This window comes from Epinephelus fuscoguttatus, linkage group LG2 (genome assembly GCF_011397635.1).
Source record: "Epinephelus fuscoguttatus linkage group LG2, E.fuscoguttatus.final_Chr_v1".
Taxonomy (NCBI): domain Eukaryota; kingdom Metazoa; phylum Chordata; class Actinopteri; order Perciformes; family Serranidae; genus Epinephelus; species Epinephelus fuscoguttatus.
The window spans coordinates 13,889,486-13,903,566 of record NC_064753.1 but is presented as its reverse complement, the minus strand read 5'-3'; the positions used below and the strand labels follow the sequence as shown (position 1 = coordinate 13,903,566).

Here is a 14,081-nt window from a genome sequence, read left to right as displayed (position 1 = left end):
GTCATGACTCACCATCCTCTGGGCTCTCTCCTGTACCAGGGGTTTGACAGTTGTAAGGTGCAACTTGCAGCTGTTGACCTGCAAAAATATTTTATTAACACATCAACTGAGTTGCCTTAAACAAGACATATACTCTTTATTCAAACATGTAGCTAATTACGACACTAACTTCAACTAGCTAACGATAATTAATCACTTTCTCTAACGTTACTGAGCCTGAGACTTAAACTTTTGATGGTTAGCCTATAACTATACTGTGAAGCATGGTAAAGGACTATTAAAAGTAGTACTTACCATGGGGGTGAGAAACGCCCATCCATCGTTGACACTGTTGCGTTTTTGAGATCGTATCGTTTTTCCCTCAGTTCGCTCCGTCTCCATTTAGCCAATGTTTGTGACAACATTTAGCTAAAGCTAAAAGTGAACAGTTCAGACCAACCTTGGAAGGATAAAAAAACTAATTAAGTAGCGGTGCTACTTTCATGAATAACCTTAAGAAATGAGCGAACTCATTTGCTGCACTAATATATTTGTAAAGCCCATAGACTGGTAAAGCCTGGGTTTGTTGGTTCAAAACCGAACGAACTTCCTCGGAGACAAGCACTGTTACCATGGCAACGACGGCGTTGCTTAGTTACGCTCACTTCCCGTGTCAGTAAAAAGCACTCCGTGGGGAAACTAGTCCTGAAATTGTTTCTTTAACGAAGAAAGTTTGTCTTAGTTTTGTTCGAACTTTAATTGTCATTTATTATTACCAATCATTGTGACTTTGTCTTGCAGAAGATACGTATGTCCCAAACTAGTTAAGAGGCCTGTATTTCCAGTTATGTAGTGTGTAGGCCAGGTGTGGTGGGTGAAGTACTGACCATGGTACTGACAGCAACACTTTGTTGAAATCACCAGAAAATGACTTTGGTAAAAGTTAAAGTCACCTATTAGAATATTACTTAAGTGAAAGCCTTTAAGTATCAGATATTACTGTACTTAAGTGTCAGAAGTAACTTCATAATATTAACTGTAGGTATTGAAACTAAAAGTATAAGTAAATGCTGTCAATGAAAAAGCAAGCAGTCAGCATTTGGAGAATCGTGAAGTTAATTTCTTTGTAAATGTAGTGTACATTACACCTGAAGAAAAACAAGGTCTTTTTTCAAAACTTAAAGGATTTAAAGAGCAAATTCCAGTTGTCCTTCCCTCCATTCCTTCATTCATCCATCTGTCCCCCTTCATCCTTCCTCATTTCCTTCCCTATTTTGTAGTAAGTTACTACGATGCCTAGGGGAAATGTACTGGCCTATACATTTTTTTTAGGAATTGTAGTGGAGCAGAAGTGAAAGTTGAAATATAAAAACTCAAGTAAAGTACAGATACAACCAAAACATACTTTAACACTGTAAGTAGTAGTTCCTTACAGTGTTAAACATACTTTAACACTGTAAGGAACTACTACTTTACCACATTACACCACTGATATAGGCTATTTCCGAAAAATTGTCTTTAATCAAATTTCCACAAGACGTCTAGTATCCCCTAATAGGAGCACTGGTTGATTTCTGGTTCTCAAAGCTGCCAGATGTAGTCCTTCCCTATGGACTCTATTTGACAGAGAAATTGCGTAATATACGGAGAGTGGGCAGAACGGGGGTCCGTAGGGGCCCACAGCTCAGATTAACACCAGGGCCCCCTGTTGGGTTACACTGACCATGTTTATGTTTTACATCAAACAAGATAATTCTCAGTCAAACAGGTCAAGGGTACGTATCAGCCAATCACACATGACCTCCGAGAGTACACCTACGTCGGAGTAAATGCAGCAGAAAAACAAATGGTCTGATGTACACAGTGGCCTAAGTAAACACTAGTAGCCTCTGCTAGGGTCAGTCATATTTACCTGTGAGATGTGGGATCAGTGTGCTTTTTCCAGCAACCCAGATGAACTACAGTAATCACATCACATTTAGAATTTAATTAGATAGGCCTACAATATATAAGAAAAATGTTGGTGTTTTATGCAACTATTCGGAGAAACATAACAAAGATAAACTATCTGAATATGATAAGGCCACTATAATCTAATAGCAGGTAAAACCACAAAACATTGATGTAAGCTGTAAGACAAAACAAAGTACTATATTTGTTAAGATGCAAATTACACATAATAGAATTGCACGTACCTATTTTCAGTCCTAATTCTAAACATGATTAAAGCAAAACACCTCAAAATGCGAGCAATTACCTGCACCTGAGACTTATTCTTTGCTCCTTTTTTGTACTCTGGATAAAATTGATGTAATGCTGAGGAAAGAGATTGCTATGATAATGACCACAACAACACTGACAACAGACCTTCCTCACAGTGTTGTCATTACGGGAAAAGGCACAGGTGCAACAAATAATGGCTGTGTTCTAGTTAGGTGTGTCACTTAGCCATGGCAGTGAGTCACTTACATTTCTCAGATATCTTGGAATTATTCTATTGTATTTTCCTATAGACATTAACCTGTCATGTCATGGGTGGATAACATTTTGGAACCTGTCTTTATCCACAGTTTTGATGCTCTTTCTTTCCTCTACTTACAGTATAATTCAGGTGACTGCCAATTGAATCAGTCGCACCACAGAGCACCAAATGTGATAAAATAGATTGCTTTGTGTATTTCCAGCCTTTTTACTCTGGCAGTAATGAGCGGTTGCTCACAGAACGCAAGTCCAGATTCATCAAAGGGACATCCCACACACTGCCTGTCACAGTCTATTCATGAAGCACAGGCTGACACATATTATGGGAGGTGGCCATCAGCAGTTTGTATGACAGGCTATACTGAAGAAGTACAATGTAAATACTAGCTATTTATAAATGGAGCTACATGCATAGCTTTGCAACATACGTAGATCTATCATACGTGACTCCCAGGAGAAACAGACACAGAGCAATAACAGGTGTTATTCTGTATCTGTCACCTTTATCTCATGTGTCTTTGCCCTATTTCTTATTTTGTCTCCGTTATAATTTCAGCACCCTCTGCCCTTTGGATCAAAAAGGTTGTTTTTTTTTACTTCACCAATTTGTTTGAGTGTGACATTTAAAACATTACAATACTTTTTCCCTTAAAGTTAGACTCAGTGGTATTGAGGATCTTTTAGCAGAGAGATAGACACATGCAGGAGGAAAAATTAATTCATTGTCACTTGTTCTTAATACTCAACATGGGGACTCCAGAAAACTGTAAACATTCAGTCTGAGTCTGATATACAGCACAGAAAAGTGATATATATTGATCTGCTGTTAGAAAAACATAGACGTTGGCTTTTTTTTATAGGAGTAAATGGAATAAACAGTAACAGTGATGCTGATTTGTTGGCAGCAGCACAGCATGACTCCTGCCTTCACCATCAGAGGACTTGGAGATGAGGAAACAGGAACATTATTTGTAAACATATTCTCACATGAAATAAATATACATAAATATACATATATATATATATATGTAAAAGGTGACCTGCTGTTTTTCTACCATTTGACATTGTGTGTGTGTGTGTGTGTGTGTGTGTGTGTGTGTGTGTGTGTGTGAGAGAGAGAGAGATCTAGTTTTTCCTGTCAGTCAGACAATTCATCAAACAATTTTATTTCAGTTTATCCATAGCAACTGAAATGATTTATGCCATTTACAGTCAGAGAGAAAAATGAATTACTTGACAGTTCTGAGTTAATCATTTCAAACTTTAGTTCATTACTTATTTAATACCCTGCGTATTGATGAAAGCGACTGTAGGAGAAACAAGGATGGTTGTAACACTGACATTCACTATATTCACACATAAAGAGTAACAGCTTCAGATAATAGTTATAAAGCATAATAACAGCAGTACAAGAAAAAGAAATTGAAGAGACTGCTTGATGTTGCTTTACTTTAAAAAATGAATTTAAAGCAAGATCTCTTTTTAGTTAAAACTGATGACATCTGTGGTGATTATAAACCCAATTAACCCTCTGTTTGCTGTGAATGCAGCAAGAGTTGGGGGTTGTGATGTTTTCTCGCAGCTTTACAACCATCCCCCATCTTTTGCAGTATTTCTCAAACATGGTAGTAAGAAACAGACGGGAAGGGGGAAACAGAATGGTTGTCATGGCCTCTTCCATCTGCCGTGTCACACCGTATCAATATTATCAAGCTTTGCAGAGGCAAAGAGAGAAGGGATTCTGTGAGTGAAAAAACAACAACAATAATTGTGACCTAAGGTGTTTAATAATTCTTTATTAAAATTTTACCCTGTGGGTTGATGTCAGCAGATCCCTTTGTTACTGTACCTCCTACTTACAACAGTTACTGCAGCTATGCAAGTGGTATGGCAGGTTTTAACAATGGAATTTAATCATACATCTAGTAGGTCATGAACTCAAAGGGAACTGGATGTGCTGTCCATCTAATGATGATGATGATGGGTGGATCTGTTGTATTTAAACCTCTCTTGATAATTAAGATGTCACATGTTACTTTAAGCTAATTAAAGTGAGAAGCAAGACGAATAGTCTACAGACATGCTAGGGGCTCTGTGACAGAAATGCTTGGAGCTAAATGCTAACATCAACATGCTGACATGCTCAAAAAGACTATGCTAACATTTGCTAATTTGCACTAAATACAAACAAGTCTTTCCTGCAAATTCAAAGATTATGTGAGGTAATGTCAGACCCAAGTTCTTGGAAGATTGTCAGACTTCCGGGTCATAGGATATAGACACATTTAGTCAAAGTCAATTAGACAAGACTAATCTAAGAGGCTTCACTTCCTCTGAGTGGTTCCAAGAATTGTATCATTAGAATCACATCACAGTCTCAAAAATTACGAGAAGTCAAGTCGATTTGAATAAACTAATACAATATTTCAATGGGATTTAAAAGCCCAAGCCTTACTGGCATCATAAGTAGAAAAAGCATATAAGGGACTTGAGAAAGGGGGGAAGGAAGAAAAAAAGGGAAAATTATCTGAAGAAAAGAGGCAGGAGTGGCAATTCAAAGAGAGTCTCCTTGGAGGGTTGATGATGCAATGAGAGCCAGAAGTGGGAAAATGGTAATCATGAGAAATGAAGAATATATTAGGGTGTGAATTAAAAGGAACTGCCTGGAGAGAGCTTTTAGAATGGCACTGTAAAACATCATACACTAAGTTTCGTGCTTATTAGCACACCTGGATGAATTAATTGGTTCCAGTGCAACATCCCTGTAGTTCATCTTGTCTCCATCAGGTTTGTCTTATCTAGTGTTTGTCAAATATGTGTCAGAGAGGTTTTGATTGAACTCTACAGCCATTTTGGAAGCTGAATTATATTGTATTATACTGGAAGGGGCCTTATTTTGTTGTTCACAGCTGTGACATAAGTGTGGACAAAATAATAGACACATCTTCCAATAGCTTATGCATTTCTTATATATTTATGTGGATTGTTTTGTGCAAACCGTGCAGTGATGGTTAAAAAAAAGGCCTGAAGGAGGCCATACGTCAAACTGACATTCATGCCTGAAAAGAGGAAGTGATCTGCAAAACAGGTGCACAGTGCTGTCCTGACAACACTTCCTGGATAGACTGCCTCACAGTTTTGCTATTTTCACTGCAAGTTATCTTTAGTTTGTTGGTGCAATAATTTTCTAGAAAATGGGAGTGAGTGTTATGACACAAGGGAGAATACAGAGGCAGGGTGGGACTCAAAATTTATGGAACACTTTTGGCAGACTCTTGTGCTCCATCTGAGAAAATAAGCCCTCTGTAACAAACTAAATGCCTCAGATTATTTGCTGCCAATTTCTCCCTCATCACCCCCCCCTCCCTTTTTCTCTCACCCATTGTCTCCCTCCCTCTCCCCCCATGTTGCATTGTACACAAACTGGAGCATTGTATGGCATGTGGTGCAGAGAATGAGTCAGACTGCCCACCAGCTGTGAGCCTGGCTTGCCAGTGGGGAGGAGTAAAGATATTTCATGCAGGGCAGGCAACAGCCGACAACACTGGTGTGGGTGATTTACAGGGCTATTAGGATGGAAGCCAACAACAAGCTACAAAAATGGATCAGAGCTATGGCAAAGACAAATATTCAGATGACTGTTTTAATATTGCTGTCACTGAACACCTACATGTTTGCTTGTGCTACACATCAACATCAGCGGAATTAGTGATGCTGGAAATGTATTGTAAGACAAAGGAAATAATCATAGTTTACTTTTGTTTTCATTTTAATGAGGTGTCACTGGTCCCATGAGCCAAGAGCAGAGCCACAGCTGCCACTGATGACACTAAACTCCTTGGTATTGTCCCTGGGAATTTTAATAGAGAGTTTTAGGCTACAAAAATTACACTTAGTGAGTTTTTAATTAATTATTTTGATTTTTTTTAGAGTAAATATTCCTAAATTTCAGTTTTTAAAATAAAACAAATTAAAATAAAGTGTGGAAAAGGCTTTGAAACAGCATTTAGACCATTGTGTTGAGAGAACTTGGCAGAAAATATGATCAAATAGTTTAATATACTCACATTACTGTTTGATGCTCAAGTGTGCAAAGCAAATTCCATTCATAAAATATGGAATGAATACATTTTCATTGAGCTTTTGTCATTTTGGGGGGGAGGGGCATCACTTGGGGAGTTTGGACTCATGACTTAAGACTTTAAAAGATTCTGCCTCTTGAATTCCTGGCTATAGTCATGACTTGTGTGTCAGATCCTCTCTGATTAATGTAAAGTTTTTATGGTTGCAATTTCTGATTTGACATCTACTATTCATGTATTGTTCCTCCTTCCTTCAGGTGCATAGGCCTTCACCCCCTTCCCATGCGTGCAGCAAGACGCTGAGAGCCTATTATCCAATTAGCAGCGTTAAAGAAAGGGTCGTCCTTGACACGGCAATTTCCCAATTAGAGAGGAACACGTGAATTTGCTCCCCTACTTAGAGCCATGTAAACGGGGCGTTCGTGTCTTCACAGAAAAAAGGCAACAGTCTGTGTGTAAAAATCTGTGTATGAAAAAAAGCGAAGCATGCACGCCTTGGTGAACGCCTTCATGCGCTGCCTCTCCTTCCTCTTGCCTCCCTCTTGGCTTTGTGTCAGCTTTTGCTTGTGGGCTGGGAATGAGTGCGAGGAGACGCTGCCGCGGCCCAATCCCAGAGCTCGTTTCAAAAGCAGAAAGCCTCTTACATATGAGGAAGTAGCAGCACTAGCAGCAGCAGCAGTAGAAGCCCAAGGAGGCTCCAGCCCGTCGGTCTCACCAGGTCCAGGCTGCGTCTCGCTGGCTGCTACAAGCCCCTCTGCTCTTCAGGGCCCTCCATCGGGTCGGATCTGGATCGGGGGTCTCTGGCGAGCCGTGGAGCGCGTCTTTGGAGCCCCTTGGGTCCTTCTCCGCCATCAGTGGTGCCCGAAGAAGCGTCGAGCAGCTTTACGCACCCCGTATCCTGTCTGTGCCTTCGAGTCGAGCAAGATTAAAAGCTTCCAGGGAGGCGCTGCTGCTACTGCTGCTGCTGCTACACGAGCCGTGAACGGGAAGGGAGCGGGTGGAGGCACCTTGATTTGTTCGAGGAACATGAGTGGGTCCGTGGGGAGCTCCAACCCGAGCCCAGCGGAGTGCGTCTTAGAAGCGTCAGCGGAGCACGGCATCGATGAGGTAATCACCGTGGATCAGCACACGCAGGAGATGGGCACGGTGACGATAACAGTGGCCATTCAAGCGGCGGAGGAGGACGACGAGCCCGAGGAAGTGTCATCCAATAATATTGACTTCCTCGGAGGCAGCTGTAGTGAAGACGAACTCGGAAGACATGACAAATCAAGGTTTGAGTTATTTTCTACTCTAAGGCACTTGTCTGTTGGGCTGACAACAAGGTCGGTAAACTATGAATAGAAGTCAGTTAGGCATTTCGTAAACTTGACAGACTTTTCTTTTTAAACATTTGTAAATGTTTTGTTAAATAAATGTTAGTAAAGTGTAGTCATGTCGGGCAGATTGGGTTCAGTGAGGCTGCAGGGTGAATGAACCGTTTCCCTCTTGATCTCAAGGTTATTGAAACCCCATTAGTCTATTTCTGTGTCTGGCTTTTTTAGACTGTATTGGCCCGTGTAACTTCAGTGGGTGAGCTGCCAGAACATGAGCAGCGTGGGTACAGTTGGCTCGTTTTGTTTCACTGAAAGAATGCCAGTGGTGTAGAAAGATGCTGTACAAATAGAACCGACAGGTGTATGACAGTGCCAACAAAAGACGGCACCACAATGTGCCAGCAGGACAATAGATGCTCACAATTTGGAGTGTAAATCCTCACAGACAATACACGAGTGGATATTATTGTCTCCCGGGTGGGATGGCGGGGAAAGTGTTTAACCACCTGTAGGCAGCAACAGTACTGCAAGACCAGACACCTGAGAGATAAAGGATGGCACCTTCGCTTTAATCTAATTCCCCTGCGTCATGGCCTGCTATTTTTATCCCCTGGCCTATAAGTTCCCTACTCGGACTGCGTGCGCAAAGAGTGAGTCAGTGATAGAAAGGCCAATCGGGGAAAATAAATCGCTTTGTCCATACCAAGCTTTTCAGGTTGCCTGCAGGTCACACCTTAAAACCTCTCTGGCATAAAGAGCTTCTGTCACACCTGCACTGTGCAGGCCGGTGCCTTGTGGCACGCTTTTTCCACACAGGATATATTTTAAGCACACTAAACATCTGATAGGAGGCATGTTAGGATCTGAAAGGAAAGTGTAGGTTATCAGCTGTCTGTACATGTGACTTTTCTAATATTACTGCAGCATCTCTCCAGTGACTTTCAGTGCTTTACTCACTGTAATAGTGACCTGAAAGTAAACTTCATCACAATCCATTATAAAGACAATCTGTGTCTCCAGTGCTGCTGCTGTATTTAGTTTCATTCACATTTTTAAATGATTGTGCTGACAGTGACATATTCTCCTCTAAGAGCTCACTTCGTGATCGTCTTTATCTGAGGTCCTGGGGAAGCAGTGGGCTCGTGCCAGCTGTGCGGTCAGCCGGCTGGAAAGCTGTTGACTGAGGGTGTGCGCGCAGGAGGAAAAGGAGGGGAGGAGGCTGGAGGAGGTGATGAGTCATCCACAAAATTTCATTCAGACCCTCACTCTAATCTGCAACACTACCTGACTGTGCTGCTTCACAGCGTCAGCCACGTGTCTGACTGAGATCAAATAGTGGCCTAAAAGCTTCAACTATGCAGTGTTGGTACCAGTTTTTGTAAATTGTGTGAAGTTGATCTGGTGAGCCACCATGTTCTGTGTGGGAGGGAGAGCCTGTGACTCTGCGCCCTTCAGATGGAGAGGTCTTGGCAGAGTCAGTATTGGTGGGGCACTGGTGTCGAGGTTTGGCACTGAGGCATGGTGACTACGGCACAGAAGACACAGCTTGACAACTGCTGCAAGGAAAATTGCAGAGAGAAATGGCAGGACGAGGATGCGTTCCTGCCAGCAACTCGTAAGCCTCTGGCTTATTGTATTAATGAAAGTGAAATGTGTAACAGTTGTAAAGATATCAACAGTTTGGGATACGAAGCAATTTGTTGTTCCGGTGATGTAAGAGTCTCTGCTGACCATGATGCATGTTGTCTTCCCACACACAGTGGTGCCGGGACCAGCGGAGGGGAATTGGAGGAGGAGAGCTGGCAGCCCCCAGATTCAGAGCTCATCCAAAAGTTGGTTGCTCAGATCGAGTACTACCTGTCCGATGAGAACCTGGAGCATGATGCCTTCCTCCTCAAGCATGTCAGGCGCAACAAACTGGGATTTGTCAGCGTCAAGTTGCTCACTTCGTTCAAAAAGGTAACCATGACTGCAAATCACCTGGGTATACTCTGGAAGTAATTGTAATTCCCTGTTCCGGATGAAGCTGGAAATTACACAGAAAGCCTTTGCTATTATGGGCTAAATTATAGTGTACACACCACATGCTATAGTAGTAGTAGTAATAGCCCAGCAATGGCTCATTATGTGCTTTTAATGTTAGAAATGTTATATTCCTGAGCTGATTGTCAGTGAATAATGTGAAGATAAATCAAAACTGAGAAGAAGGCTAAAATGGGAAGCTGTGTTTTGCCGCTTGCTATTCCCAATGACGTATGGGCTCATGAGAATTGGATAGCAGTGACTGGCTGTTTCTAGTGTCACCATGACTAGTGGTTGGAAGTGCATTGATATTCTCACATTGATTCACAGCAGCTGGTGTTACTTTATGCCCATGCATACAGATTTGTTGGGTTTAAAAAAAAAAAAAAAAAATCTGTTTATGCCACAAGTGATGAGTCCCCACGCACATGCTCGTTTTTTATATAAACAAGGATTCACACATGAGCTTGATGACACTAAGGTGATGCATTTTATACCTGAGCATATTAAACAGTGATGAATTGAGTAATGCAGTGGAGCCAGGATGTTTAGTACAGCTATTGATTCAGGAAGTATGACTGAAAGGAAGCCAGTGCAAACTGCTGATTGATCCTGCCAACAGGCTTAAGTTGCTGTTTAGCCAATTTCTTCAACTGGAGCTTTATAACTCTCAAAGAGAAGCTGTTGTAGGGATCAATATTGAATGGTTACGAGATGCCCCCCTTAAACCACTTAACATCTCAACCATGTAACACAAGTATTGTCTGTTTTGCAGGTGAAACACTTGACCCGTGACTGGAGAACAACTGCTTATGCTCTGAGACACTCAAAGCTACTTGAGCTGAATGATGAGGGGCGTAAGGTGCGGCGTAAATCCGCAGTGCCAGTCTTTGCCAGCGAGTCGTTGCCTAGCCGCATGCTGCTGTTAAGTGATTTACAGAGGTGGCCGGAGCTGGCAGCTCTCACCAAGGATAATGGAGGCAGTGAGGGAGGAGCCACTCAGCAGGAGCAGCTGATGAAGCTGTTGCTGAAGGAGTTCGGAGCATATGGCGCCATTGCCTCTGTCAGAGTCCTGAAGCTTGGGAAGGACCTGCCGGCTGACCTGAAGAGGCTTAGCGGTCGCTACACTCAACTAGGCACTGAGGAGTGCGCCATTGTGGAGTTTGAGGAGGTGGAGGCTGCTGTTAAAGCGAATGAAGCTGTGGGGAGCGAGGATGGAGGACCCGGTTCGCTGGGGTTGAAAGTAGTCCTGATTGGCACCAAGCCGCCCAAGAAGAAGGTGCCCAAGGAACGACCGCGTGAGGAAGGAGGGATGCGCAAAAGTCGTTCGCTCAACAGCAGGGTACGAGAGCTTCAGTATCACGGGGATGACTCGGCCTGCAGCTCCTCAGAGACTGAGAGCACCCCCACATCCCCGAGGCTGGCCAGAAAGTCCCTGTCCTGCAACAAGCTCAGCCCCACCACTGCAGGCATCAACTTCCAGAACAATCACCTCAGTCCTGGTATGTCCCCACGCAACAGTCCCTGGTCTAGCCCCCGTGCCAGCCCCTGTCCTCAGCGCAAATCTCCTCATTCCCACAAATCTCCCTTGGCAAGCGAGGGCAGACTGAGCCCTGAGCCTGGGCGCCGCTGGGCAGACTACTCCTCAGACAGTAGCCTCACCCCTTCAGGGAGCCCGTGGGTACAGCGGCGCAAGCAGGTGGCGTCTCAGGAGAGCAGTCCGGTGGGCAGCCCGATGCTGGGTAGAAAGATCCAGAACGCCGATGGTCTGCCGCCTGGTGTAATGAGGCTGCCAAGGGGTCCCGATGGAACCCGCGGCTTTCACTGTGTCTCTGTTAGCGAGAGGGGAAAGACTGCTGCCACTCAGACTTGATATGTGCAGCATCCTTACTCATTCCCCAGAAGTCAAAGTATATATTGGAAAAATATGAGCTGTTCTTGGCCATGTCGCTCAGCCCCCACCCTACATTTGAGACTGTGTAGATATATTTTTGTTGAGTGCATCAGTTTTCAGTCTTTGTTATATTTTTATACAACGTTTTGAGTTACCATGGTAACATTAGTGATTTACTAATGGAAATTTGAGTGAATGTAAATTGATATTGCTTTGAAAAGGACCATGTCATATCCATTGCTGTCTAAACATGTTCTACATGGGGTGGAGAGGGGATTCCATTTTTTTTTTTTTTTTTTTTTTTTTTTTAAATTGAAAAGTGTCCTGTCTTGTGTGTAAAAGCTCACAACATTGTCTGTGGATGGTGTGTAAATGTGTAAGTGGTGTAAGTGGCATAGGCACATGGACTTGATAGAGATATCACCATATGCCTTTTCTGTATTTGTCTACTGTGAGTTCCATTTGTTGTTGTTGTTTGTTTGTTTGTTTTTTTTTGTTTTTTGTTTTTTTGACATGCTATTTAAACTGAGGCCATAATCGCTCCACTGCCATAAAGGTTGGACAGTTAAATCTGGACATGATATTTTTTTAGTTTTTTATTTCGCCTTTTTTAATTTCAGTAATTTCAGTAAGCTTTGGCACTTAGTTGGGAAGGGTCTTCGTCTAGCCCACATTTGTTTGGCAAATAGCTGCTTTATTTAATTTTTTAGCTTTATTTTTTATGTTTCTTCTTGGCATCTGTTTCCATCAGTTTAAAAAGCTCACAGTGAGGTTTGAGGGATGTTTGGGTCAGACAGAAAAAAAAAAATGCTCATGTTCTTGCCTTTACATCTGAGCTGGGGTATTTGTACAGTGCGATTCCTATATTGTACAAATAAATCACTGAAATTGCAATTGACCTGACTTTCTCTTTTATTTGTGGCACATTTCGAGGTGATCATGCTGGTCTGAAACAACCATGATCCAGTCTTAGTATTTGTTTCAGTATGTAAGTGAGATTTAAGCAATATATTGTTGCCGAGCCAAAACTGTAGAGGCGACTCCACTCTTGGAAGGCAGAATTGGCAAACTAGTGTTTTTGAAATGGATTGCACAGATGGAGGAATGATAAGAGAGATAATGGATTATAAGATATATCAACCCTGCACCAGGAACATAAAATTAACAAAACGGTAGAGCAGACCAGTTGCACATGTAAAGCAATCAAATTGCCTGTGTCTTTGTATTTGCGATGCCAAGACATTGTATTCACTAACCTTTGACTTTTCATGATTTACAGTGTTTAAAGTGGATGCATTTAGGCTTTACTGACACAGAGCAATAGGAAGACAGTGTCAGAACGTCTACAGATGATCCAAATTGAATATAAATATATAACACACAACCCAACTGGTTTTATAAGTTTTCACTTCCTTCAGTTATGCTGTGTAGCAGAGGCACCTTTTTGATCGCAGTTACAGCTGGATGGATCTGTAAGGCTTGCACAACTGGACGTTCCCATTCATCCATTGTCTGTGCTCTGTCACGTTGCACGGAGACCTTGAGTGAACAGCAATTTTCAAGTCTTGCCACAGATTCTTGATTGAATTGAGGTTTTGGGTTCAGAATTGGACAGCATCTTTGTTATTTTGAATACAGTAACTTCCTGTCTAGCTTCGGCTTTATGTTTGGAGTAGTTGGCTTGCAGGAAAATAAGTCATATCCCCTCAGAATGCAGCAGATTTTCCTCTATGATTTGTCTGTATTATGCCTGCACTCGTGTTAACCTTTTCTTTCGTAAGCCTTCCAGGGCCTACTGCAGAGGAGCATCCCCACAGCATGATGCTGCCACGAGGCTTCATGCTGGGCACAGTGTGTTTCTGCTTGTGTGCTGTGTTTGACTTACATAACACTTAGGATTTAGTATGATGGACAAAAAGCTCAGTTTTTGGAAGACTGTCTTACTTTTTGTGTCAGTCTCCCACAAGCTGTCTTGCAAGTGCTCGGCTGTATTTGAGCCAGTTATAATACTTACAATCCTCTGGCTCTGCTTACTGACGCTCTTCTCACACAGACATTTAGTGTTGTTAGGACAGGCTTTTAGGGATACTTCAGTCTGCAAATTTTCTAGTATCCTTCCACAGGTTGGTATTGTGTTATTGTTCCTTTGTGCTTTTACCATGAAAATGACTAACCAGCTGTTTAACTTTTGAGACACAGGTGTATTGATCTCAAAATCACTTGTCACACAGGTGCTAGAGGTGGGACCAAGTCATTGATTTTAAAGTGTTAAGTAAGTCTCAAGTCTTTGCACTCAAATCCCAAGAC

The 14,081-nt window shown here is 42.3% G+C and overlaps 2 protein-coding genes across 5 annotated transcripts in view; one reads left to right on the top strand and one right to left on the bottom strand.

Moving 5' to 3' along the window:
• Positions 1–610, bottom strand: part of LOC125904467 (leucine-rich repeat-containing protein 49) — a 47,152-nt gene extending 46,542 nt beyond the window's left edge. For all 4 annotated transcript variants that reach the window (XM_049601878.1, XM_049601886.1, XM_049601896.1 and 1 more), the window contains exons 1-2: positions 295–610; positions 13–78 (exon numbers count right to left, since the gene is read on the bottom strand). In XM_049601878.1, the coding sequence (XP_049457835.1) occupies positions 13–78; positions 295–381 (153 nt within the window). In that variant the 5' untranslated portion in view covers positions 382–610. The remainder of the gene's footprint in view (positions 1–12; positions 79–294) is intronic.
• Positions 611–6,848: 6,238 nt separating this feature from the next.
• On the top strand, positions 6,849–12,662 carry larp6a (La ribonucleoprotein 6, translational regulator a). Its single transcript, XM_049601909.1, has 3 exons — positions 6,849–7,816; positions 9,619–9,817; positions 10,656–12,662. The coding sequence occupies exons 1-3, from the start codon at positions 7,029–7,031 to the stop codon at positions 11,751–11,753; spliced, it is 2,085 nt and encodes a 694-aa protein (XP_049457866.1). The 5' UTR covers positions 6,849–7,028; the 3' UTR covers positions 11,754–12,662.
• The last annotated feature ends 1,419 nt before the right edge of the window (positions 12,663–14,081 follow it).

Bases quoted from the DNA above. Each gene is read 5' to 3' on its own strand.
- larp6a (XM_049601909.1), top strand. From the start codon at position 7,029: ATGCACGCCTTGGTGAACGCCTTCATGCGCTGCCTCTCCTTCCTCTTG. The intron at 7,817-9,618 runs GTTTGAGTTATT...TCCCACACACAG, and splicing joins GGAAGACATGACAAATCAAG to TGGTGCCGGGACCAGCGGAG. The intron at 9,818-10,655 runs GTAACCATGACT...TCTGTTTTGCAG, and splicing joins TGCTCACTTCGTTCAAAAAG to GTGAAACACTTGACCCGTGA.